The sequence below is a fragment of the Sebastes fasciatus genome, chromosome 2 (genome assembly GCF_043250625.1).
Source record: "Sebastes fasciatus isolate fSebFas1 chromosome 2, fSebFas1.pri, whole genome shotgun sequence".
NCBI lineage: Eukaryota > Metazoa > Chordata > Actinopteri > Perciformes > Sebastidae > Sebastes > Sebastes fasciatus.
Window position 1 is genome coordinate 32,141,644 of NC_133796.1, and position 26,150 is coordinate 32,167,793.

At 39.6% G+C, this 26,150-nt stretch overlaps 1 protein-coding gene across 1 annotated transcript; it reads left to right on the forward strand.

Moving 5' to 3' along the window:
- Positions 1 to 1,880: 1,880 nt before the first annotated feature.
- Positions 1,881 to 25,650, forward strand: tmod2 (tropomodulin 2). Its single transcript, XM_074620323.1, has 10 exons — positions 1,881 to 2,038; positions 9,189 to 9,409; positions 11,109 to 11,265; positions 17,190 to 17,312; positions 17,658 to 17,732; positions 17,815 to 17,945; positions 18,925 to 19,032; positions 19,150 to 19,293; positions 20,883 to 21,027; positions 22,676 to 25,650. Exons 2-10 carry the CDS (start codon positions 9,284 to 9,286, stop codon positions 22,705 to 22,707), a joined length of 1,041 nt encoding a protein of 346 aa, XP_074476424.1. The 5' UTR covers positions 1,881 to 2,038; positions 9,189 to 9,283; the 3' UTR covers positions 22,708 to 25,650.
- Positions 25,651 to 26,150: the final 500 nt, after the last annotated feature.

Here is a 26,150-nt window from a genome sequence, read left to right on the forward strand (position 1 = left end):
TCTGATTACTATCACTCATCTGATTTCAGCACCCACATCTCTTCCCAACGTTTCTGTGTTACATGCAAGGCATCTTGTTACAGTGCACATATTGTGTGAACCGAGAGGGTACATGAAATTCTATCTCCACTATTGTGCAGCACAGTGTAGTCAAAAGAGGATGAGCTCCCCTTGATCTTTACAATCAAGGGTAAGGTAAGGGTTTTAGTGTACACACTGTGTTTCGTGTGTGTATTTGTGTGAGAGAGGGAGAGTAAGACAGAAAGAGAGAGAGATTTTTGTTTCACATGTGTGTATGTAGTCTGTCTTTCCAGGTCTCTGTGGTATTTTGTAGTCCACTGCTTGGCACATCTGGAAGAAGCTTGACATCTTTGATCCACAGACATTTTGCCTGAAACACCTTAACTTATTACACTTAACATTTACCCAATATAACAATGTTATGTTTGTGTTAAATTAATTCATTCTTAATAACTATAATTCTATATCTTATAAATTTGTATATCTCGTTGCAATTCTACCACTGATACATCTGTCTTCTCTGTATATATGACATCTACTGTATCCCTGTTCACCCTGGAAGAGGAATCCCTTCACTGTTGCTGTTTTTTGGTTAGTTTTTCTTTTATTGGTGCAAAAAGAAAACAGCAGTGACTTTACAAGTAGTACAACAATCATAAGAACAGGGGAGAAATACGCAAGAAAAGACTAAGAAAACAAGGTGACGCTCAGAGCTTGACATGAGACATAACAAACCAAACAAACAAAACAAAACCAACATAACAAAACCAAAAAAGGATGAAATAATAGTCATAATAATTCTAGTAATAACATCTTAAATAAATTAAAAATAAAACAATAAACAATACAATAATAATACTAATAATAACTAGGTGGTGATAATAAAGAAGGAATTGAAAATAAATAAATGAGTAGTTAGATATTTAGAAGTGACAGCTATTCTAGTAATGAGGGACCTGGCAGGGCTTGAGAACTGTCTATTAAAGTGTGTGGTGGTGGTGTCACTGGTGTCACTGGCAGTTGCTGTTGTCTGTGTGTGTGTGTGTGTGTGTGTGTGTATGTGTGTGTAGATAGATAGATAGATAGATATCACTTTATTGATCCCGAGGGAAATTCCACTTTCTAGCATCACAGTTCCATCGTGCAAAACATGTTGGTAAAAAGGCAGAACAAAGTTAGTAGTGGAAAGTACTGTGCAAAGTGTGTGTGTGTGTGTGTGTGTGTGTGTGTGTGTGTGTGTGTGTGTGTAGTTTTTCCTTATTCAAATCTAGAGTCCAGCTCTTCCAGGGGCTTTCACCTGCTTCTTATGGTCTCCAACAGCAGACTGTAGTACAGTGTTTTTGTTTTTGTTGGCTATACTGTAGATTGTCACAGGATACAGGTATGGCTTTTTATTATACATGGGAAATATATTAACACTAAAGTAGTGGCAGTAGATATTTTATTTTATTTTATTTTATTTTATTTTATTTTATTTTATTTTATTTAGTTTTGTTTTGTTTTGTTTTGTTTTGTTTAATTTAATTTAATTTTGTTTTGTTTTGTTTTGTTTTGTTTTATTTAATTTAATTTTAATTAATTTAATTTAATTTAATTTAATTTAATTTAATTTAATTTAATTTAATTTAATTTAGTTTAGTTTAGTTTAGTTTAGTTTAGTTTTATTTTATTTTATTTTGTTTTATTTTATTTTGTTTTGTTTTATTTTATGTTATTTTATGTTATTTCATTTCATTTTATTTAATTTCTCTTCCCTATCTCTCATCTGATTGGTTCTTCCAGATAAAAGGGGCGGGCTAACTAACGCCATTGGTTCCCGCACGGCAGCCTCTCTGCTGATTGGCTCAACCAGCCGTCACTCAGAGAACAGCTCCGTCTCTCCCCACAGTGCCAGTCCTTCCTGTGTTACCGCCCTTGGGCTGAGTGAGAAGAAATCAAGCAGTGGAGACATCGCATTCATTGAGAGAAGACTGGCTTTATCTGGAGACTCCTTTAGGTTAGGTCCCATTAGCCTCAGGTAAGGAAACAGATAAATCAGTATGTCAATTCGGGGTAACTTGTTGTGATTTACATGTAACTTGTATATATGTGCTGCTTTAGCTAAACGCCTAGCAACTAGAGTTGTTAGCCTGTTAGCTGCTACATGTCATCGAGTGTTACTGCATCCGACACAATGTTGCTAAGTTACCAAAGTAAAGTGTCCCATAAACCGACTGCCACGACTTTAACTATGTCTTATCTAATGTGTGGCACCTTTAGCTAGTCGGTGATAATCACTATAATCAACGTGTTTACTGTCAGCGTGATGAAACATAAACATGTCAGGAGAGAGTTAGCTAACACCGTCCAGTAGCCTGCTGTGTGTCCACCAGAGAGATGGAGGGAACTATCTCAGTTAGGGTAGCTAAGTCACCACCAAAGGATCATAACGTTTTATATGTATGATATGATATCTCATTTTATGGCAGTGCTACGTATCATCTAATGACTCTGCTATCTGCTGACTGTTGCTTATTGTATTAACAATGTAGGATCAGTTTAATCTGAGCTGCCCATCCCTGTCAGCCTGACAATGCATTTTACAGACAGACAGGCAGGCATCAATACCGAGATTGTTTGACTAAGACAAGAGTTTCAGTGTTTTTAAGGACGTGCTTTTTTGGTGTGAACAGTCACACTGGTGTGCAGGGTTATTAGGGAAAGGCTGTGGCTTTAGCAGCAGTTCTACTTGTTTGATAGGTGCAAGGTCATTGTACATGTGTCACTGAGTCTCTAACAGTTTAATGTGAGGGTTAATATGTGTGTGTGTGTGTGTGTGTGTGTGTGTGTGTGTGTGTGTGTGTTCACAAAGGTGCTATGGTAGTTTGAGCAGCAGGGCTCAATGGTGAATGAAGGGTGTGGTCCAAGATAGTCTGCTTAGGGAAGTGTGGCCCAAAGGCATATTGACCCTCCTGAAGGTGTGCAGCAGGCAACTGAGTGGAAAGTCATAGTGACTGCTGCTGACATGGCATTTTTTGGTGATACTGCCGACCGTACCACCCTCTGCCTGCAGTGCAGTATTGCAGATAAACAGGCTCCTCAGATAGGGATGTGTTGTTTAACCTGCATACCTTTCACTGGAGTGGAGAGTGAAACCTGGCTGTGAGTGCCTGGTTTCACCCTCGGTTTTAATGCAGTTGCAGTAGTGAAAAGCAACTGTGCAATTTAGTTTTTACAAAGTGTCAACCTTTCCAGATCCTGCATCATTCACACTCCAGCCCTTACAAGTCCGGGTGGAGCTGAAAGACGAGGCACACCTTGAAAGCTGTTCTGATTATATGATAATGGAGTGTGTGTCTGTAGTTTGTGGCTAAAACAGGGGAATATACAAATCATGTGTGTTTGTTTGAGAAACACCCCACTTCCTGTCTGGCCCTTGCCAGGTCTGTGCAAGAGTTGGAGGGACTGAACGTGCATAAATGTTGGTTGTTTTCTTTTTCTGACATGTAGTTTTATTAACTGTAGAGATAACAAGGAGGACTATTATATGGGTCTAATGGGGGAAAAAAGCCTGGTCATCGTCTGCACCATAACTGTTTCTCTCCTGACACCTATATCCTCTTGTTTTTACTTGTCCATGTATTGCCGTCAACATACCTTAGTGACAGCATGATCAGTCCCTCTGTTGCTATCTTGGTCTCCTTCCATCTGTTTTCCATAATTTCTGACACTTCCAGGCACCTTAGGAGGCGGAAGATAAAAAAGGATAAAGGAGAACAGAGTAACAACAGGGTGGAGAGACAGAAGAGTAGAGAATCAAACTGTAGGAGAGTAGGTGGGAGGATGAAGTGCAGACTCTTGTCCCATGGGTAGCAGAGCTGGGTCATTCTAACTTTAGTCTTTTTGTGCGTTGATGGGGCGGTGCTCTATAATAATGTAATAACCAGTCAGTGCTTCCTGTTCATCTCTGAGCTGCAACTTACTATTCCTCCTGCTTCTGCCTCTGAGATCTAGAATAGGGCATGCAACCTGGATATTGATTGCAAGAGTATATGACGGAGATAAACTTACTAGCTGCTAAGGGTTACGTAATATAAGCCAGAGGTATATGGGATGGCGTCTGATATTGTATCACATAATTAATGGCCCAAATAATCTTACAGTTTGCCTGTCAGCAATACTTTTTGAAAGAAGATGAAGCCTCATTTCATTGACCTGAAACATGTTCAGACATTTCAGGTAAAAACATGGTTAGGTTTTGTTGGATGTGGTGATGACAGAAGTAGAAACAGATATGTTACATTTCACTTTCCCCTTTTCTATTACTTAGTTTCTAAAAGATTGTGGTCAGTATTATGCGCATGAAAGAAACATATTCTCACTCCTACCCACAGTGTAACTTCAATTAAATATTAGGGCCGTCAAAGTTAACGTGATAATAACACACATTTGTTTTAACGCCACTGATTTCTTTAACACATTAACGCAACTTGCGATTTTTAGGTTGTAGCTCAGTTTTAAAGCTAGAGTAAGATACTGGCATCATATGAAACTAGAAAAACCAAAGGAATCCACTGGTACCAACCATGTATGACATGGTTAGCTAGCTTGTCGTGACGAAGGCTAAATAAACTTACGCTCCAAACTTACGCTAAATTTAGGTGAAAAACTATCATGGCCATTTTCAAAGGACTTTTATTATTTATACATATTATATATTTTAATTTTGTTAATAGGACTGTCAAAGTTAACGCCATAATAATTCATCATTCAATCATTTTAAACTAGAAAACCTAAGGAATCATTGGTACCAACCATGTCATACTAACTTGTTGTGAAGGAGGTTGATTTAACCTCCTTCACGACAAGTTAGCTCCAACTTGTGCTACATTCTGGCGAGGAAAAACTGGCATGGCCATTTTCAAAGGGGTCCCTTGACCTCTGACCTCAAGATATGTGAATGAAAATGGGTTCTATGGGTACCCACGAGTCTCCCCTTTACAGACATGCCCACTTTATGATAATCACATGCAGTTTTGGGGGAAGTCATAGTCAAGTCAGCACACTGACACACTGACAGCTGTTGTTGCCTGTTGGGCTGCAGTTTGCCATGTTAGGATTTGAGCATATTTTTTTATGCTAAATGCAGTACCTGTGAGGGTTTCTGGACAATATTTGTTATTGATTTGTGTTGTTAATAGATTTCCAATAATAAATATATACATACATTTGCATAAATCAAACATATTTGACCACTCCCATGTTGATAAGAGTATTAAATACTTGTCAAATCTCCTTTTAAGGTACATTTTGAACAGATAAAACAATGTGCGATTAATTTGCGATTAACTATGGACAATCATGCGATTTAAATATTTTAATCGAGATTGACAGCCCTAATTAATATGCATACAGGTTATGCACACTCTCAAGAATAATATTGCTGTTTCTTTGGTCTTTTATGCACACATACAGTGGAGGAGCTTTTAAGGCTTTGTTTAACTTTGTAAATGGGATCATCGGCTACATCTTCTGCTTAAATCAGCATGGTTTCTATCACTTGACCTTTATCACTAAACATCTAGCCTGTCAGGGGAACTTAAATCGGGCTATTTGTGGCTTTGTCCTTGTGCAGTCCCCAATAATGTGTTTATGTGCCCAACAGTAGCTTGAGTGCACGGGTCAGTGTGTGGAAGAAGAGTAAGGTGAGCGTAGAGTGCAGACAGATATGCAGTATTATTGGCTCAGAGCCATATGTTGTTGTCTTGAAGGATTAGCAGAGAGGAGAAGGAGAAAGGAATCAATCAGATTGGACTAATGGATCCTCTCAGCGTCTCCACTTCGGCCTGAGCCCACCCATCGCCATCATTATCCGTGTCTGCACGCTCCATTACATTTCTGTAGTGCTGGACCTCGCTGTAAACAGTGGCTGTCTGTTTAAATGTGTTGAATTACATGTCAGTGAAGTGGAAAGTGTTTTTGAGAAAGTAGGAGAATATGGTAACTGCTGTTATTTTGGGCTTATCTTGTCATAAGAGCATTATGTGTGTTTGTGTGTGTGTACATGTGTGTGACTTAACGCTTATCCCAGGCTGGTGTCGCTGCTTTCTCCAGACCCTGGCTAGAAATGTCATCACATCATTGCCTTCCGCACAATATTAGAATTAATCTGGGAAATTTAATTTTTACCAAAAATAGGATAAAAGAAGCACTAAATCAAACTTCATATGATGCAAGACCAATCTTTGACTGGTGTGGAAGGAAATGAAAAGAGTTAGGGCTAGATGTGGGGGCTTTTTGGCAGAATACATCAAAGTCCACATAATCACAGTAAAGCCTGATTTGATGATTTGATTAAAGTTGATTATGAGAGATGAACAAAACTGCCCTTTCCAAAAACATGCGAGCAAAGGCTCGTGATGACGTCAAACAAATCCTGGCGCTGTTCCATGATCAGCACAGAAGACTGCTGTTGTGGTCGCCACATACAAAACCGTTTTCATATGATTTGGATTCATTTTTAATCCGTCAGATATAATGCTCGAGCTAAACACTTGTTTGGATGTGTGTTGGTTGTCCAGTTAAGTGTTCATGGTTTTTGATAAATAATTATTTCATCTTTATGTAATTTTTTTGGATTTTCTTCTGTAAGCCTATGTAAGTGACAGTTTTATGTACATTATTTTTGCAGCCTGAGATTTTCATTTGGGACAGATTTTAATGTCCATTCATTACGGGTGGGGAAAAACCAATACAGTATAGTATCGCAATATTTTGCATGGCAATATTGTATCAATACATGGACGTCAAGTATCGATCTTTTATTATATAAACTATTAACCTCTTATCAATCCGACGGCCCGGCTTAGACGCTATTCTGTCTTTCAGAGGTTGTAGCGGGCTTGAAGCTTAAAGCTAGAGTGAAGACACTGGTATCGTATGAAACGAAACGAATTGCTGCTAACATGTAATGTATAACGCTCCAAAGTTACGCTACATTTTGTTGAGGAAAAACTGGCATGGCCATTTTTAAAGGGGTTTTCAAGATATGTGAATGAAAACTCTGAGATGAACAGAGTGAAAACTGTATCTTATTCGATAAAACAGATGTTGACAAACTGCATAATTTGCTGTTGAAAAAAGGTAATAAATCGCAGTATATCTTATCGCAATACTCAGCATATCGCAAATGTTTAAAATCGCAATAAGATCGTATTGTGACTATAAATATTATATATAATGTGATTCCCCTCCCGACCATTCATATCGTTTTACTACCTGGATTGTCTAGCATCATTAGCTTAGCTTCATTGCAGCTTGAATGTCTGATCTCCTTCCTCCCTGTTACTGTAGCTGTGATAATATCCTGCAGTAGCCGTGCACCAGTCATTACTCTACTGACTCTGTTTTGCAGAATGGGATTAAGCTACTCTACAGTGGAACATTAGGGTGGGATTATTATCGTAGCTCATTATATTCATACGCTTTTATTAAAGTCATCAGTGCTGACATTTGAGGCCCAGCTTCGTCTACTGGCTCTCAGGCTTGTAAATGTCCCTGCCATGACTCGTAATAATTTCAGACATAAATGTGTTTAGCCGTAGTGGTTTAATGGAGGAGCTGAGGGGATGAATTAGTCCGGGACAGAGCCTGGATTGTGGAAAAGTGAACATTGCGAGAGACACAGACAGTGTCAGACTCCGAGGGAATTCCTCTGAACTGGAGAAATCACTCAGGCAGCTCCGGGGAAATGGCACTAAAAGTTTAAAGAATCCTTCAGCTGGCAAAACCAGAGCTGGAGCACAAGGTATTTTTTCTGCTGTTTAGAGAAGGTGCTGTATTTCACAATTGACATGAATCAGTGAGACTGATGCGATATTCCTGCAAGTAAGAACTTGTTGTGCCTAAGTCTGTCTTTACACAAATGTAAACCGCTTTGTCTTTCCTGAAAAGGTGTTTTTTTTTAACAATAGTGTCAGCAAGGCATTTGGGAAAGTACAGTGTAAGTTTAAGTGTGTGTACAGTTAAAGGGAAACTACGGCCATTTTCAAAATTCATACATTTTATTCCTATGGTTTAAGACCGTCCAAAAAATACTAAAGCTGTTTAGTATTAGTAATTAGTAGACATGAACAACTCTCTCCCAAATCCAAAAACTAGAGTGCTAAAACTCGAACTTGTTATGTCATAGGGTATAAAGTGTGGAGCTGCTCCATAGACAATGAATGGGAGACCCAAGGAATGTTTGTTTTCTTTTCTATACCCAAATGAGCTTTATTCTGTTGTGGTGTTGTCAGTTGTGAAACAGAAAATGTACCCATATACTCAGATCATCCCCCTGGGTACTCTGTGTCATCTATAACATCCCCCTCCATTCATTGTCTATGGAGCAGTTCCACACTTTATACCATATGACATCACAAGTTTGAGTTTTGACTTTTAGCACTCTAGTTTTTGGATTTGGGAGAGAGCTGTTCATGTTTACTAATACTTTTGGACTTTCTTAGACCATAGGAATAACATGTATGAATTTTAAAAATGGGCATAGTTCCCCTTTAAATGTCTGCAAGTGATTGGGACCAAGACCATCTGTGGAGTCCTGCAGGGAATGTGGAAATCATGAGGTCATTTAGTGTTGGACTGTGGCGTGGGAGAGCGAAATGAAGCCTCTTCATTTTGTTTGACAGGGTACACTCTCACTCATTCACTTATCTGAGCTTTATTTAATCTTAACTGAGGGTTTTGTGTTGATGTGCTTGTACATCCACATAGTTTACTCCAGTGTTCCTTGCCACTGTTACAAGTTTCCTTTATTTTTAGGCCCTTAATTTTCATATCCGGTAGAATAAGCTTCTTTTGCTTCTTCTTTTAAGTTGTCATTGTTTTTCCAAAGTAGCACAACGTTTGGGTTCTCAAAGAGTTGTTGGTGCTCCTCTTGGGAGTGGTCAGAGGATTTATCTGAGCCTGAGAAAGTTCTCTCTTTGTTCCAGCTGTGTGTATGTGTTGCATCACTGAAAGGCCTCATTATCCGACCCAGCTGTGATCCACTATTGTTTCACAGGGATGAGATAAACAATATTTCATTTAGATATATTTATATTACATTGTTTTAGTCAGGTAATATATATATAATCATGCATTTTACGCCCCACCCTCATGAATGTTTCTTTGTGTGTGTTTGTCTTCAGGTAGCCTCTCCCTGTTCTAGAGCAGTGAGCCGGAGAGGGAACATTGTGGCTGTGGTCTGCTGTTCAGTGTTGCTTAGCAAGCGATAGCCGGCACCATGGCGCTGTCATTCAAGAAAGACTTGGAAAAGTACAAGGATCTGGACGAAGATGAAATCCTCAACAAACTGTCGGCGGAGGAGCTCAAACAGCTGGAGACGGCCCTCGAGGAGATGGACCCTGAGGTCAGAACGCAGTGAGGGTTGGAGGAGCTCCAGGGCTCTTTAGCGGGAGGGAGGGATTTATTGGAAAATGGCCAATTTAAGAATAAAAGAAATAAATACTGTAACATTTTACACACTCAAATATAATCTTTGCAGCCATAATTATTTTTCTCAAGTAAGGGACACAACTACAATAAAAAATGACACCTAATTTATCCATAGACTGTATACAGTATATACTGTAGATGGACGAAGCATCTCCACTTCCTCCCACTGTACAGAAGTGGAGCCAGAGTCTGCATAGTAGTGATCGGGCGTTGGAGCCGCACTATCGAGGTCACCTGCTAAAACCATTCGCGAGCCGAGCACGGCTGCAGCTGGTCAGCGAGAGAGACTCACAGCTGTCAATCATGATGTCTTACCCCCTTTTTATAGCATCAAATACCTCATTAAAACCAAACTTATCCGAAAAATAAAAATGTGCACACACATCAGCGTGATAAGAACTACCTAAAATGACAGAAACCACCTATGGGAAAAATGTATTTGACGTGTACTTTGACTTTTTAGTTTGGCTCATGCCCCATCCGCTAATGTGGAGGAGGCGAGATTTATGACCTATACTGCAGCCAGCCAGCAGTCAAGATGTTTTGGCTTCACTTTTGGGGAGCTGTCATGTCGTCCATCTTTATATACAGTCTATGGTTTTACCTAGTACCAACAAGTTTATGCCTCTTGTCGGGGTTGTACTAAGTCTAGTGAATTTTAGAAAGTGGACATAGTTAAAGCAGATGAATGAAAATGGAATCCACCAAAATATATTATTATCCCACATCATCACAGTTCAACTTCCTGTGATGCATTGAACGTTCAAATCCAAGGGTGGATTTTTCCATTGCACCCTCCAACCACCCCTCCCAGTCCCCAGCCTCCATGGTTGGGGAAAATCATTTAAAGGGGGAGCCTCATCTGCAGCAGCTCTGTCAGCAGGCTGCCAAGTGTTTGTGTGTTTATTTGTGAGTAGAGCTAGAGAGAGTATAATGAAATCCCCCCAGGCGCCGGGGCGTTTTATTTAAATTCCATCTAAACTGAGTGAGATAAATCGCCCCACATGGTGAACCCACAGGAAACAGTCACTCAGCAACACTGGGAAAATATTAATCTCATGTCATTCAATAGACAAAGTAGAATGTGGTGTGTTCACACAAGGAAGCACTGCATTTAGATTCAGTTAACACAAGCTGGCTAGACCAGCTTCTCTAAATGTTCACACATCCTCGTTCACCTCCTCCAAGCTTTCACTCACCTACAACAAATGGTCCACAATTAGATGCATTTTATGGTGGGTGGAGGTGTTTTAAGCCACGGGGTTTTGGTTCACACACATCAAGTTCAACAAGTTCATAGTATGTTTATTTCCTTTTCTGAGGAACTCGTAATTCATGTCTATTTCCCATGTGACTCTCAGACTCCTACATCTGGCATTGATGCAAACTACCACACAGTCCTGAAGCACTGTATCTGACAGAAGTTAAAAAAGAAAAAATACATTGTCTGCTTAAATACATTTGATGCTACTATACTGATGTCATAGTACATGTACCTTCACAGAGTTTCTGACATCACAATCTGACAACACAATTTTAGCATTTAGCCCTTACCCTTTTGAAGTCTTCATCAGTCGACAGGTTTAATGTGTCTCCTTGTCTCCTCTCCTCAGAATGCTCTTCTGCCAGCGGGCTTACGTCAGAAGGACCAGACGGCCAAGGCAGACTCAGGATCATTCAACAGGGATGGCCTTCTGAAATATCTGGAGAAGGAAGCCATGGAGCACAAGGACAGAGAGGATGTAGTGCCCTTCACTGGGGAGAAAAAAGGTGTGTGTTAGTCTACAGAGAGTCATTCCAACATATATATTTACTCTTTTAAAACCTTCTCATGACTGAAAATCAAAACAGAGAAAGTTAGGATAACAGTACTTGGTTGACGGATTACTAGGGCTGTCAAAGTTAACACGATAATAACGTGTTAACGCACATGTACGCTAAATTTTGGCGAGGAAAAACTGGAATGGCCATTTTCGAAGGGGTCCCTTGACCTCAAGATATGTAAATGAAAATGGGTTCTATGGGTACCCACGAGTCTCCCCTTTACAGACATGCCCACTTTATGATAATCACATGCAGTTTGGGGCAAGTCATCGTCAAGTCAGCACACTGACACACATTCTTACAAACAGTCCCTTTTAAAGGTACATTTTGAACAGATACAAAAAGTTTGATGAATTTGCGATTAATTACGATTAACTATGGACAATCATGTGATTAATCGCGATTAACTATTTTAATCGATTAACAGCCCTACTTTCCAATTTAGAAAAACTACTGAAGTCAAGTGTTGTCATTGAAATGATGACAACAAAATAAATTCCAGTGGGGATGTTGTACAGTGTTATATAGTGTACCCGCTCTCATTAAGAACATCATTAGCGTGGTGCTATCACATGTTAGTAATGGGTTTCTCAGGGGATGAAGAACCGATGTGTGTTTGTGTCTGTATCAGCAGTACAGACACATGGCAGTAATTACTGCTCTGCTGTCTTAGGCAGGTATTATTAATGCATGTCTGCTCTTATGCAACATACAGCAGTGTGGGGGAGGTGTGTTTGTACCAGGGGAGAGGAGGTAGGGAGTGTCAAAGGAGGAGGCAAGGTTAGGATTAAATGTCTTTCATCCATCTGTTTTTTGATGTTGGTTCAGTTCAACTAGAGATTAGTAAAACTTGACACAAAGTGCTCAGTCAGGACGCAGGCTCACGCTGAGGTTTATCCTCGCACAAAACTATGCAAATCTGAGCATGAAGACTTATTTGAATGGGAGTGATTTCTCAAGTTGACGTTTTTTTTTTGTTTGGCTTTGCTCATCGATTGAAATGGTGATGAACCAATATGTTGGGGGGCCCATTGGTTAAAGATGCATACTGTGAGTCCAGCTGTGGATAGGGGTGTAAATCACAAGTTTCATCACGATACGATGTTATATTGATTCTTTGCACGATACGATATGTGCTGATATCACAAAGTCTGCCACGATACGATTTCAATTTGATTCGATTCAGGGGCCTGCGATGGATATGAGACAATATCATATTTCCTATATATTTAACACTCGGTTACATTTATATCAACTCAAAAAGCAATTAAATTATGATTTGAAAGTTTTATACTGGGCTCTTCCAGACACTTGAATGAAAAACAATCTATTATTTTTAATAAGAAGAATAAATATAAAGTGGGAATAAAGGTGCATCTTAATGATGATGATATGTATTGATATTTTCACTTTGCATCGATATATTGATACAGATCGATGTATCGTTACACCCCGACCGTGGAACGTTGTCTCATGTCCGTAACTACACAATAAAGTCTTAATGCCATAAAGGTAATCTTTTATATTATAGTAGTTGAATGTGGTTGTACTCACACAGTTATATAATCAGGCTTTTTAGCAGCCTGAAGGAGTGAAAAGACAGAAAGCCTTGAACGTGGGATGCATCATCATAACAACAGTCTGTGATATCCCAAAGGGGAATACAATTGTCAAAGGACTCCTGAGTTTTGAACACATTAGATGTTTGTAGCAGGAAGCTTCTCACATAAAGGTGAAATAAACACCCACTGCTGACCCAGATGGATTCATTTTGCTGTAACTGAAATAACCTGATCTTCTTGAGAGAAACCAGTTCTATTCAAACGGGTTATAAGACCTACTTGTGGTAATCTTAATCACGTTCTAATGAGAAAAAGGAGATGATTTATGTGACAGCATGACACAGAAAACAAAGCGAGTAAAGTCGAAACATTACTGGGTAGAAATCCTCGTCCAGAGGAATTCCTTTTGAACGCTACTCCCTCACTGGAGAGGAAATATGGAGCTGACATCTTCCCTCTTACCCAACCCTGGCCTGTTAGAAATTATACTCCAGCTGTGTGTGTGAATGTGTGTGTGCGCATGAGTGTGTGCACGCCCTGTGACAACATGGAAAACTGAAATCACTGTGGTGGTTCTGTGGAATGTAGCCGATTCTCTTCCCCTTGTTAAACTCACCCCCTGCTGATAAATAATGTGGTCATGAGTGTGTGCGTCTCCTTTCAATAACACACACAATTCAGAGGGAAAACAGCCTGCTTTAATGCCATGGCAACCATTTGCAGGCTTTTAACCGTTATTATATTGGGTCAGCTCTTATTTTCTATAATCCATTGTTCGTTCTGTTTGTCCTTGATTTCCTTCGGGGGTTTGGGAACATGATTAACATGAAGAAGTTCTGGCTCGATGACGGTGGAAGTTGTTGAAGGAAGATAAGCAGTAGGATTGTATTTTTCCGTGGGGTTCAGTTGAAGTTTAAAATGGGCACAGTTGACTTAATCAGTTGACTAATGTCAGCGCAAGGGAATTACTTGTTACTCTAATTGGAGCATTCACGGCATGCTTCTGTTCAAGGCTGATAAACATCATGGTTGTGGAGGGTGTGGCTGTTGGACCAATGAAAACATACCACAGCTTTGTTCAGTTCTTGTTTTGAATTGGTTTCACACTTGATGCATTTGCTATTAAGTAAGCAGCCATGTGTAACAGGGAACTGGTGCTGCAAAGACAATAAATCAGTTACTGCAAATGTACTGCTAAAGATGTAATAATAGTAGGGCTGCCTGCTCTTAGTCGACTAATCGGTAATTTTGGTCTTAGCTGATTAAGATATCTTCAGTCTATTAGTCATTTTTTTAATGCTTTTTTTCATGATGAATTACTTATTTCCAAGAAACTTATAAGCACATCTTTGGTAAACACAAGATTTAAAGTGGTGCTTTTGTGTGATCCTTTGTGGAGAACCTCAGTTTTACAGATCTGTCGATTAATTCAACTAATCGATTAGTCGACAAAATCGTGAGTCTTGGTCGACTAAAAATCTCTTTGGTGGAGGACAGCCCTAAATAATAGTTCGGTTTACAGCATTATTCTGGTTGATTACATCATATTGCCGTCATTTTGGCCTCATTTCTTTGCGGTCAACAAACCCCACAGGTTAGACAAACTTATTTGGAAGACAAAACGAAAGCCTACAGTTTATTGTAAATACCAATGACAATTTACAGACCAATTCCTGGGTTCAACTAACTGACCCATCTCACTTGCTGTGATCGTATGTAGCGGGGTAAGAAAATATCGATCCACTTGAGTAAACTCGCGTTATATATTGAATCGTAACTCTGTATCATGATACGTATCGTATTGCCAGATTCTTGCCAACACACAGCCCTGTTTGTACGTAAACTGTTTTTCTGTGCAATGAGGGATTGTTAGCATCATTTTAAGGGCACTCAGTTTCTGTTCAAATATTGTGGTTCAGGTTATCTGGCTAAACGGCTTGTTTGTCTGATTTTATGGGTATTTCTTGCCTCATCTGACTTTGTTATAGCGATTTAACCATGTTCCCAGACCTCAGCAGTTACTTTGTTGTGTAAAATGTTATCATAATCCATAAAATTGATCTCCAAAACTACAAAAGTCAGTAATTGGAATCAACTGGAAATATCCTTTAAGTTTCAGTACTGCTACTTTTACAGTACTGCTGCTATCAGCATGCAACAACAGGATGATTGTATTATGTTTGTAGCTTTTTGTATGAATGGCCGGGATGAATGACTCGTCACATTGAATTAAAATACATTTAAGGCATTGCTTGCATGAATGACAAAAGCTTTGACTGGAAAGAATGTGTCTGATACTCCAGTTACAGGCAGACGCTGGGTTATTGACATGCCTGTTTTCCCCTCAGGATTTGTACAATGTTGTGTTTTCCTCCTTCGGTCCATGATATATGCTCCTTTGGTATCATACACATGACAAGACTTTGGGGCTGTCAGTCTCTTGGCTCCGTCTTCTTTTGGCCTCTAAATGTCGCTCCAGAGGGACTGGCACAGGATGCTGCCTGATGACTGTATTTTACTGTTTACTGGCTTTCAGGAAGTGCCAGAGCCCCCACTCGGGACCAGTTTGAACAGTTTGACTGGCTTGGAAGGAGGGAGAGAGGGAGGGCCTGTTCTTGGGGTGTTTTTGTTTAAAGAGACGGGCATGTAGAGGCAAATGGCACCCGCTGGATGGTCTCTCCGTCCACTGCAAGTGTTTGTTGCCTCAGCAGTACAGCTTAGATTAGACGCCAGTCATTGTTCCATAACTTCCTTCGCTCTTTCCGTAGATAGGTTACTATGGCAATACCAAAGTTGTCAGGCTGTCGTGGCTGGACTGAGTTCAGCTGGTCTGAACCACTGATGGTTGGGGAATGTTGTGTAATTAAACAGTAGGAGGCCCAGACTTGTTTATACAGCCCATTTCTGTTGTTCAGACTTCACTTCCTTGTCAGAAAGATTACCATTATTATAAAATGGCTTAAACTAGGATTTCGGTTAATTTTATATTTTCATTTTGTTACTGGGTCTGTCAAAATTAACTCCATAATAATTCATCATTCAATCATTTTAAACTAGAAAACCTAAGGAATCATTGGTACCAACCATGTCATGCTAACTTGTTGTGAAGGAGGTTTATTTAACCTCCTTCACAACAAGTTAGCTCCAAACTTGCGCTACATTTTGGCGAGGAAAAACGGTCATGGCCATTTTCGATGGGGTCACTTGACCTCTGACCTCAAGATATGTGAATGAAAATGGGTTCTATGGGTACCCACGAGTCTCCCCTTTACAGACATGCACACTTTATGATAATCACATACAGTTCGGGGCAAGTCATAGTCAAGTCAGCACACTGACACACTGACAGCTGTTGTTGCCTGTTGGGTTTCAGTTTGCCATGTTATGATTTGAGCATATTTTTTATGCTAAATGCAGTACCTGTGAGGGTTTCTGGACAATATTTGTCATTGTTTTTGTGTTAATTGATTTCCAATAATAAATAAATACATACATTTGCATAAAACAGCATATTTGCAAACTCCCCACCCCAATTTGCAATTAAATGCGATTAACTGTGGACAATCATGTGATTAATCGCAATTAAATATGTTAATCGATTGACAGCCCTATTATTTACACATATTTACATTCAATCCCAGTGGAAATATTAGGATTTTGTAAAACTAACTAACAGAAACAAATACAGTAAATGTCAAAGTGAAATTAAGTATATAGAACTTAATCTGTGCTGATTCTCTGTGCATTGCAAGAAAGCATAAAACATTTAATGGATTGAAGTAAACAAGCTAAGAAACGCAAAGTGTAGCAAAAACTTAAAATGAGAGATTAAGGCTCAAAAGTAAAGGAGATTTCACGGTCCTGCTGTGTGAAGTGTGCCGTCTGATGTCAAAGAAAGAAAGTAAAAAGTGTAGTGACTCGAGATACAAGCCCCTGATTCGTGTTAGTGTTAATTCCAAACCTACGTATATTAATTATACAGTTGCTTTATCTGAAGAATGTGTCCATTTACTTGTAGGCACATTTACACAGCACTTGACAGTCATGCGGTCTCATGATTGTTGCATAAGGCAAGCAGATAGGAATGGCTGTAGGAGAATAACGAGTCACATTAACTGACAGATAACACTTGGACAGTTTTAATAGAAATTGAAGTTGTGTGACCTCTCATAAAACCTTCACCCAGCCCGCATATACCCGTTTCCTTCATTTGTGTTTATGTTTAATTCATTTATTGTCTGCCCATTTTTATGAGGACTGAATCATCTTCTTTGAGTCTAAAATTCTCCTTTCCTTCTTTCTCCGTAGGTAAAGTATTTATTCCTAAGCAGAGACCAATAGAATCACGTCAGGAGGAAGTCACCCACCTGGATCCAGAATTAGAGGAAGCCCTGTCCAGCGCCACTGATACAGAACTGTGTGATCTAGCAGGTAAGAATGAATTGAGAATGATCCTTTGAGAAAGCTAAGAAGTTATTGTTAAAAGACTTTAAAGACATAACTCTGTATTAGGGGTTCTTTGAAAAGTCTGCTGCTGGGACAGTAAAACACAAGCTCCTTTCACTCTGACTGTCCTTCCCACGGCTCCGTCCCTTACTGCGTGTGTTGATGGGGGAATAAAAGGGCTTACTGAGCAAAACAACACCACTTGTCTGCTATGGGCTCTAGATTTGGTTACCCTTCATTCACTGAACCCTGGAGAACCCATGCGTAGTTTGCGTACTCACCGATTCTTCACCACAGCTGCTGAGTCTATGGCTTGCTTTTGTTTTGCAGCGATCCTGGGTGTTCACACGCTGGTCACCAGTAGTCAGACATACGATGGGACTGCATCTAAAGAGGGTTACAACAGTAAGTACAATCATATGATTGAATTAATTCAAAGCTCCCTGAAGGATCAGTATGTTGACCTGTGCCTGTGTGTCTTTCCTAGATGTGATCAAAGGAGAGAAGATGAACCCGGTGTTTGATGAGCCTCCCAATCCCACTAATGTAGAAGATACTCTGCAGAGGATAAAAAGCAACGACAGCTCTTTAACAGAGGTCAACCTCAACAACATTAAGGTACGCAGACACACAAGCTGAGAGTGTCAGAGTGTGTATATAGCCCCGTTTCCACCGCAGGAACTTTCCCTCGGAAATAGGGACCTTTTGCGGAACTCATTGTGTTTCGATCGCAGGGACCAGGGTCTAAATTAAGTTCCAGAGATATTTTACGGGGCTTTTTTACCCCCCGAAAAGGCCCTGGTCGTGGGATAGTACTTTCTGAAAGTACCAGAACTTTTGGGGTGGGGTTTGCAGGGATGACCGTCGCTGATTGGTAAAATAAACACACAGCACCGCTGCTTCAACCGTACCGCTTCATTCATAAAACCAGGAAGTACTCTAGTATCGATACAAGGGGAGAGCATTTCTCTTTGTTTGATAACGTTAAAAGTAAAGTTAAGCTCTGCTATCGGCTTCCCGACTGATTAAAAAAAAGACAGAGAGAGATCGTGCGAGCAAGCCGAGAGGGCGAGCGGTAGAAGAGAGAGATGTTGCGCGGCGGTGCTGTGAACGAGAGAAAGAAAAGTTATTTTCTGATTGTTTCACGGCGTTAACATTCTAAAGCACAAATAAATAACCATCAATCAAAAGATGATTTACCATGGAGACATATGCTCTTAGTTTCATTTTCCTCTTCTGCATTTCATTCATTACTGCCATGATCATCAGTAAATACTATGCAGCAGTAAATATTGTCGCAGTGAGACAAAAATATTTTTTTCAGCATGTTTTTTTTTTTTTTAAACGAGCGGACACACTGACCTGCAGGATGCCGAGTGTGTTTACTGCTGTGACCACCAGCAGCCCTCGTCTCATGTCATTTTGCTTTTTCATACGTCAGCGCAGTGGAAACGCAGACAACAGTGGGCTGAAGGAACCGTTTAGTTCCTTGAAAAGTAGTTCCAGGGACTAAAAGTCCCAGGAACTTTTGTTGGAAACCTGGCTTATGCTTGTCTATCCCCGGACCAATGGCAGTGTGTCTTTGTTGGTTTTCCAGAACATTCCAATTCCTATGCTGAAGGAACTCGCGAAAGCCCTGGAGAAGAACACGCACGTCAAGAAGTTCAGCCTGGCAGCAACACGGAGTAACGACCCAATCGCTGTGGTGAGACGGAGGGGCTAGTGTGCTTTTAATGGTTTTGTTGACACCTGACAACTCCATATTTACATCTTTGCTTTATTTCCTCCTCCTCCTCTTCCTACTTCCTCCTCCTCCTCCCAGGCGTTCAGTGAAACGCTGCGAGAGAACAATACGTTGCGAAGTTTGAACCTGGAGTCCAACTTCATCACCGGGACGGGGGTGCAGGCTTTGGTGGATGCGTTGCGAGACAACGACACACTCATAGAGATCAAGATAGACAACCAGGTACCAGATGCTTTGTAACCATGATGATAGACAATGTTAATATAGAAAGAGTAAATGAAAATACATTTCTAAGTGTGATATTAGACCACAAAATCTGTTGGAAGCAAAGTTGGCAAAGGAGCGTGGCAGTTAGTGTATTAGGGTATCTAAATTACTGTGTGGAGGTGTGGGATAACACGTACAAAAGCACATTGCACTACAAAAAAGAGCCATGAGGAGAGTAAACAATGTAGAATATCGCAAACTAGGGCTGTGCAGTTTATCGATATTATATCGATATCATGATATGAGACTAGATAGCGCATAAGTGTTGTACTTTTCTGGTTTTAAAGGCTGCATCACAGTAAAGTCATGTAATTTTCTGACTGTTCTAGCTGTTTTATTATTTTCCTTTACCCACTTACTCGTTATATCCACATTACTGGCGATTATTTATCAAAAATCTGATTACGTGAATATTTTGTAAAAGCACCAACCTTACAATATCGTAGCAATATCGAGGTATTTGGTCGAAAAGATCGTGATATTTGATCTTCTCCATATCACCCAGCCCTATTGCGAACACACTAACATGCTGTTTTTAAAGTCACATGCAAGTTAAAACTGCACAAATTATGTACAAAGCAGGAAATAATTTACTTCCCTGGCAACATACAACAATATGTTCTCAGACAGAGAGGGGGGTTATAACCTAAGAGGAACATTTAATCTAAAAAAACATTGTGTTCGAACCACTAGGAAGAGCATGTGTATATCAATACGTGGGGTGAATTTTTGTTTAGATGGTTTAGATGAAGAAATTAAGAAAAGTACAAACAAAACATTTTCAAAATCAATTAAAGAAAATGTATTACAAAAATTAGTTTTTGAGAGGTACAGGGATGAGGAAGAGGCTTTGTGTCTCTCGGGACTGTGACGTTCGTTGTTGTTGTTGTTTTTTGTAGTACATATTAAGATAATTATTTATGTGTATATGTGATAAATATTAAGTTAATTATTTCAATTATTAAAGTTATAGAAATGGGCAGGACCTTATAAGGGTTTAATTTTGCCTTATTCTTTTCAAACATATAAATATTTATTTATTTATTTAAAATTTGCTGTATATGTTTACTGTTCATTTTAGTGGTTATTCCTTTTGTTTTCTTATTTGTTACATTTTCGAAAAATAAATCGAATCGAATCTAAAACATGCATCAGCACACCAGGATCTGAAATAATCAGAAGCTTCATAGTTCATAAAAAAAAATCCTGTATAATTAAAGATTACTATGATAAAGAGTATTTTTTTCTCATTCAAGGTCACTGTAGCTGATTACAGGGAACTTGTGACTAAAGAAGTCCTTGCACTCTTTTAAATAAATAAAGTGGTTTCACGCAGCCTGAAGTAGTAGAAAATGTTTGTGTTATGCAGTTGAAGAAAAAGCCAACCAACACAAACCACTGCCTGAATAAAACATAAAACACCGGTTGAGAGTTTCCAGAAGTGGAAAAGAAGTTAAATCATAACCCTGTGGTACGAGTCTGAGTGTTATAAGTGAAGCTCTGACTCTGATGTTCAGATCTGTGTATGTGTGTGTGTGTTTCAGAGGCAGCAGCTGGGTACCACCGTAGAGATGGAGATAGCTAAAATGTTGGAAGACAACAACAACATAATTAAGTTTGGCTACCACTTCTGCCAGCAAGGCCCTCGCTCCAGAGCTGCTGCAGCTATCACCAAGAACAACGACCTGGGTATGACACACACACACACACACTAGGGCTGGGACGATGCACCTATCTCCCGATGCGATACTATCTCGATACTTGGGTGCCAATTCGATATGTATTGCGATTTGATATTAAGATTTATTGCGATTTTTGTTAACTTTTTTAACACTAGACTATGAGAAAAAGTTGAATCATACACTTCTAGGGACTTTGACTTTGGAAAATATCTAAATTGATACAGTAACAATGTTTGATTTTCAGCATGTATGTAGTCAGAGATGTCCTGAAGTCAAATATATCAGTTATTGTCATTATCAATAATGTCATTAGACGTTATTTATTGATACATTTCCCTCACAAATTAGTGGTATTTTCTTTTAATTTATAAGGGACATGTAATGTTTTAAACTACTTGTGAATATAATCTAATCAATCTTATTTCCATATATGTATTTTGTATATACAGTTCCTTTCGTTAACACCTTATTTTGAAAAATAGACGTAGTCACACGTGTATGCTAACTTCGCCAAGTCCGTCGCTAGCTCTCCTCATCAGCTCCGTTCTCTTTATACATCCATGTTCAGCTCCATCGGGGCCGTTTGAATGCCTTTAACATAAATGTCAGTATATGGGTGCTCTACAGTTGTAGCGTCGGCCGATTTGACCACAGAGATGTGAGTAACGGCTGGCTTGACCGCACCTTACCACAATATGATTACGTTTCCTTTCCATGACAGAGTCAGCATGCAGCTTTAGCTGTGATGTCTAGCTCTGCTTTTCCTGGTAATGTGTGAAACCCAAAGTGTTTCCATACTTTACTGTATGTGTAGTGTTTACCACTTTGGATTTAACATATGAGGGTGCAGGTCGTATCCATGTGGACCTTCCGCCGTTTTCTACTTTATCGATTCGGTTCGCTGAGACCAGTTGCGGTTTGTTTTGGTAACGAATACGGAATGGATTTGACGTCACGTTACTCAGACTACAACAATAAAAGCGGTAACTTCCTTCTACCTCTGCATAGACTCAGATGAAGCAAATAAAAAATCGTGATACATAGGTGAATAGATTTTTTTCCCCCACCCCTAATACACTCACACTCTCGCACACACACACACAAATTTGAGATTTGTTTAAACTTGTAACAGCTGGCTGAGTTGTTGCCCATTACGTTATCTTCCACCTGGTATTTCTGTCTCTGGGACAATGAGTCATGATGATGCAGTTCATCTGCGTCTGTATCTGCTATGTGTTTTTTTCCACAAGACGTCAGTCAACAGTGACGACCTCTGCTCTCTTTTAGCTCCTCGTCCTGTCAGAGTCGCTGTAGCACAGGTCTGATGCATGGGTGTGTCAGTGCATCAAAGTGTTTGAATGAATTAACAGTATGGAGATTGACACGGTGTGAACACACAGCTTTGAGAGTGATGACATCTCACTTCCTGTTTTCTGCACACACTGACACATGCTGTTGAAATGGGTCTAAACTTTGACCGCTTTAGCTCATGACGACTCACGTAGTGTTTTCATGACAAACTAACAGGCCTGTGTAGGTTGAAGGTTGTGTAGCATGTTTGCAGTTATTCATTCTTATATTCTTTACTCTGTCAATCACTTGATTTTGGGGGGAAATTCATGCTTTTTGCTCTTTTTCATTGTACTTCTCTCCAGTCCGCAAGAAGCGAGTGGAAGGGGACGTGTAGAGGCGGAGCCAAACCCGTCTCCCAGCCAATCCTGTTGCTTCATCTCACCTTGTGGAATAATTACAGCCAATGCCCTGGTCTCATCTCACTGTGTGGAAACTTCAGTCTTGTGCCAAACTGTGGGGCAAGGCGCGCTCAACCAGAACATACATCTGAGAAGAAGGGAAATAACTGGAATTGCCCTCTCCCATTTACATGTTCATACTTATGTTTATTATTATATGTTGTTATTGAAGCTGTAAATCTGATTTAGTTTTTAGTTATTTCATTTTTTTGAGCCTTTATGTGATCTGTCCAGACTTTTTACTCGCTTTTTTTTTCTTTTATACTACGTTATAATTATGTGGAATAAACATGAACATTACCAAGTAACGGAAACAATAACAGCTTTGTGGAAACAATAACAGCTTTGTAAAAACAATAACTAACAGTTAGAGAGCCCTGTACACTCTACCATGAAGCTAAACCTCTCTACCTAAAGCTACCAGTGGAATACCTGTATTGAACCAGCAGAATTTGTCATTAGAACGATAGGGATAGCTGTAAAGTCAATCTAGACTTAAAGGGATAGTTTGGGTGTTTTGAAGTGGGGCTGTATGAGGTACTTATCCATAGTAGGTGTATTACTTACAGTAGAAGACGGTCGGCACGTCCCCAACTTGGAGAAATAGACGAGTACTGGAGCAAAGCAGTACAGTGCTGTGGACGGAGACGGCAGAGCAACGTATTTTAGTCACCTAAAAGAAAGGCTCACATAAAAAAATCATTAACCGTTTAGGTGTACGAATATTTTCACCGCTTTATCTTGCCGTCAGACAGTGCTTTCCGACGGGGAACTGAAGCCGTTGTATTCATCTATGCTCTCTTCAAAGACACCAGACTAACCGATCGAGGCAGCGGTAGACCAGCAACTCCCGTGTTCTGCGAGGTAAAATTACTGTTTTTGTCAAAGGAGTCTGGTGGCTTTGAAGAGAGCATAGATAACGGCGGAAAGGAAAAGGTAAGTGGTAAGTGAAACTTATTTATGCTCTCTCCCACGCCAGCAGGCTCAGATGACGAAAACAGTATAGATACGTATCACTTTCAGTTTAGTTCGTTGTCGGAAAATAGTCTACATATAGCGTACACTTAAACGGATAGCAATTTAATTGGTGGCTAAAATACGTTTTTCTGCCATCCCCGTCCACAGTACTGTGTTGCTTTGCTGCGGTGCTCCTGTCTGTTTTTTTATGCTGGGGGCACGCCTTTTAACTGTAAGTAATATCCCTACTATGGATAAGTACCTCATACAACCCCACCTCGAAACACCTGAACTATCCCTTTAAGCTTCAGAAAAGTGACGTGAAGCAAAGTCAGACCAGGCTATGACTACTGCAAACCTTGTCAGACTGTGCAGCTGTAGGATAACACAAGGTACCATAAGGTAACATAAGTCACAGTGTGATCAGATCACGGATCACTTCCATCTGCATGGTGGTTTGCAGGTGTTTATTGGAGTTGCCTTGTAAAGCCAGCTTGACTGTCTGGCTGCTGTATGTAACGGTTAAGTTTGTGCAGGCCTCAGAACAGATGCTGGCTCACCCCCTTATATGAATTTAATACTGTAAGTATCAATGCATAATGTTTTATATTACTTTACTGTTTTATTCTAACTAAAGATCTTGTTTTCATATGGTAAAAAAATTCTGATGTTGGTTATTCTGGTCATGTATATCCCTGAACAGGAAATAATAACTAGGTTTGGATATTTTGGATCATGTAAAAGAGGGATTATACTATAAAAGGAACAGGATATTAACTCCAGTCTAGACTTGAGAGGCTTTGACCTGCTCTTACAAATGCCTGCTCAACACACTGGGTTTCTCTGATGCTTAACAATGCCAAAGACTAACACATGCAGTGCTCCAAGCATCAATATGTAACGTAATGGTTATTGGTTCAGGTTTTGGCTTTGTCAGCTACAGTCACTTCCTCGCAGTACACATCTGGGAAAGGAGTCTGTGGGTTAACAACAGGGATTTACACATTTCTTTAGATTACATCATGCCATTACATTTAGTTTTATTTCCATTTTGTGGGCCGTTCAAAGCAAAATGTTCAGCAAGTAGTTCACTAGATGTGAGGAGGAGTTGGCAAACAATTTGTATGCGTTACTTCTCAGGCATACTACTTGTGAAATGTTTCCATGAACTACATCTCCCAGATAGAAAGTCATATACATATGTTAAATTTCACTTTTCCTACTCCCTCTTTCACACTTCCACTTGGCTCTCAGCAGTAGCATGTCATCCATTATGTAACCGATAACAACATGCTACGTGTGCCTCAAACTGAACTTCCTGAGGTGCACTAACCTGCTTGAGATGGGTATAACAGGACTAATTCAGGATTACTTGAACTTGTATATACTGTTAATGTGTAATAGGAACAATATGCTGGCATGAACATCACTCGTGAACATCATGTTTCTATCTACCAAAAATGTTCTTTCATCCTAACAGCCTCACATTCCCTGGACAAGAGTTGTACGGCTGAGTTCAGTACTTTGGGTTTTATATCCGTGTACTTCGTCCATGGTCACATCTGATAGTATTTCTCCTTGGACCTTTTTGTTTTTTAAATTGCTGTGCTTCGCTGGTGGACAGTCGGCTAAAGTGGAAAACTGCTTCTTTGCCTGGGCTTGTTAAGAATATTCTGTGATTGATAATATGTATATTAATTGTAAAATGCCATCTCAAATTCAAAGTGCACGCACACACACACTCACACACACTTTTATGTGTCTACACGACTCATCGCTGAGATTTTTTTATTTTTACCTTAAATAAAAACCCAGGTTTCAACTCAATATAAGGAATATGTACTATTATAAAACCACAAGACTGGTAAAACGCACTGCTGAATATAAGATATCCTCAACAATAAATGTTTTTAAATACTCAATGTGCCAATTTTTTGCATTTTTAAAAAAATTTATTAATACAGCTGAGATTATCGACCCAGTTTTCTCTTAAAGTTGCATAAATATCTTTTAATCTCGTAAAATAAAACTATATTCCATACAAAAAAGAAAAATCCACTTTTGGAAAATGTCCATAGCTTCCAGCTTCCTCTAGTTGGTTTCATCAGCAGATGGAGTTTCCTCAGTTGTCATGGAGACACTCAGTTGTTAACAAAGGAGCAAACTCCACTCGCTGATTAAAGGCCACCAAATGTTTCTGAAAAATGGGAAATTATTTTGTCAAACTACTATTTCTTATTAAGGTCAATAATTCAACTTCAAGCTCAACTATATTGTAGATATCTTGTACATATTCATTGATAGAAAGAGATAGGTGGAGGTGGAGATGGTGTTGATATGGATGTTAAAGAGTAACTTGTGTATTTTTCAACCTGGACCATATTTCCCCATGTGTTTGTTCCTAAGTGACTTATGGAGACAA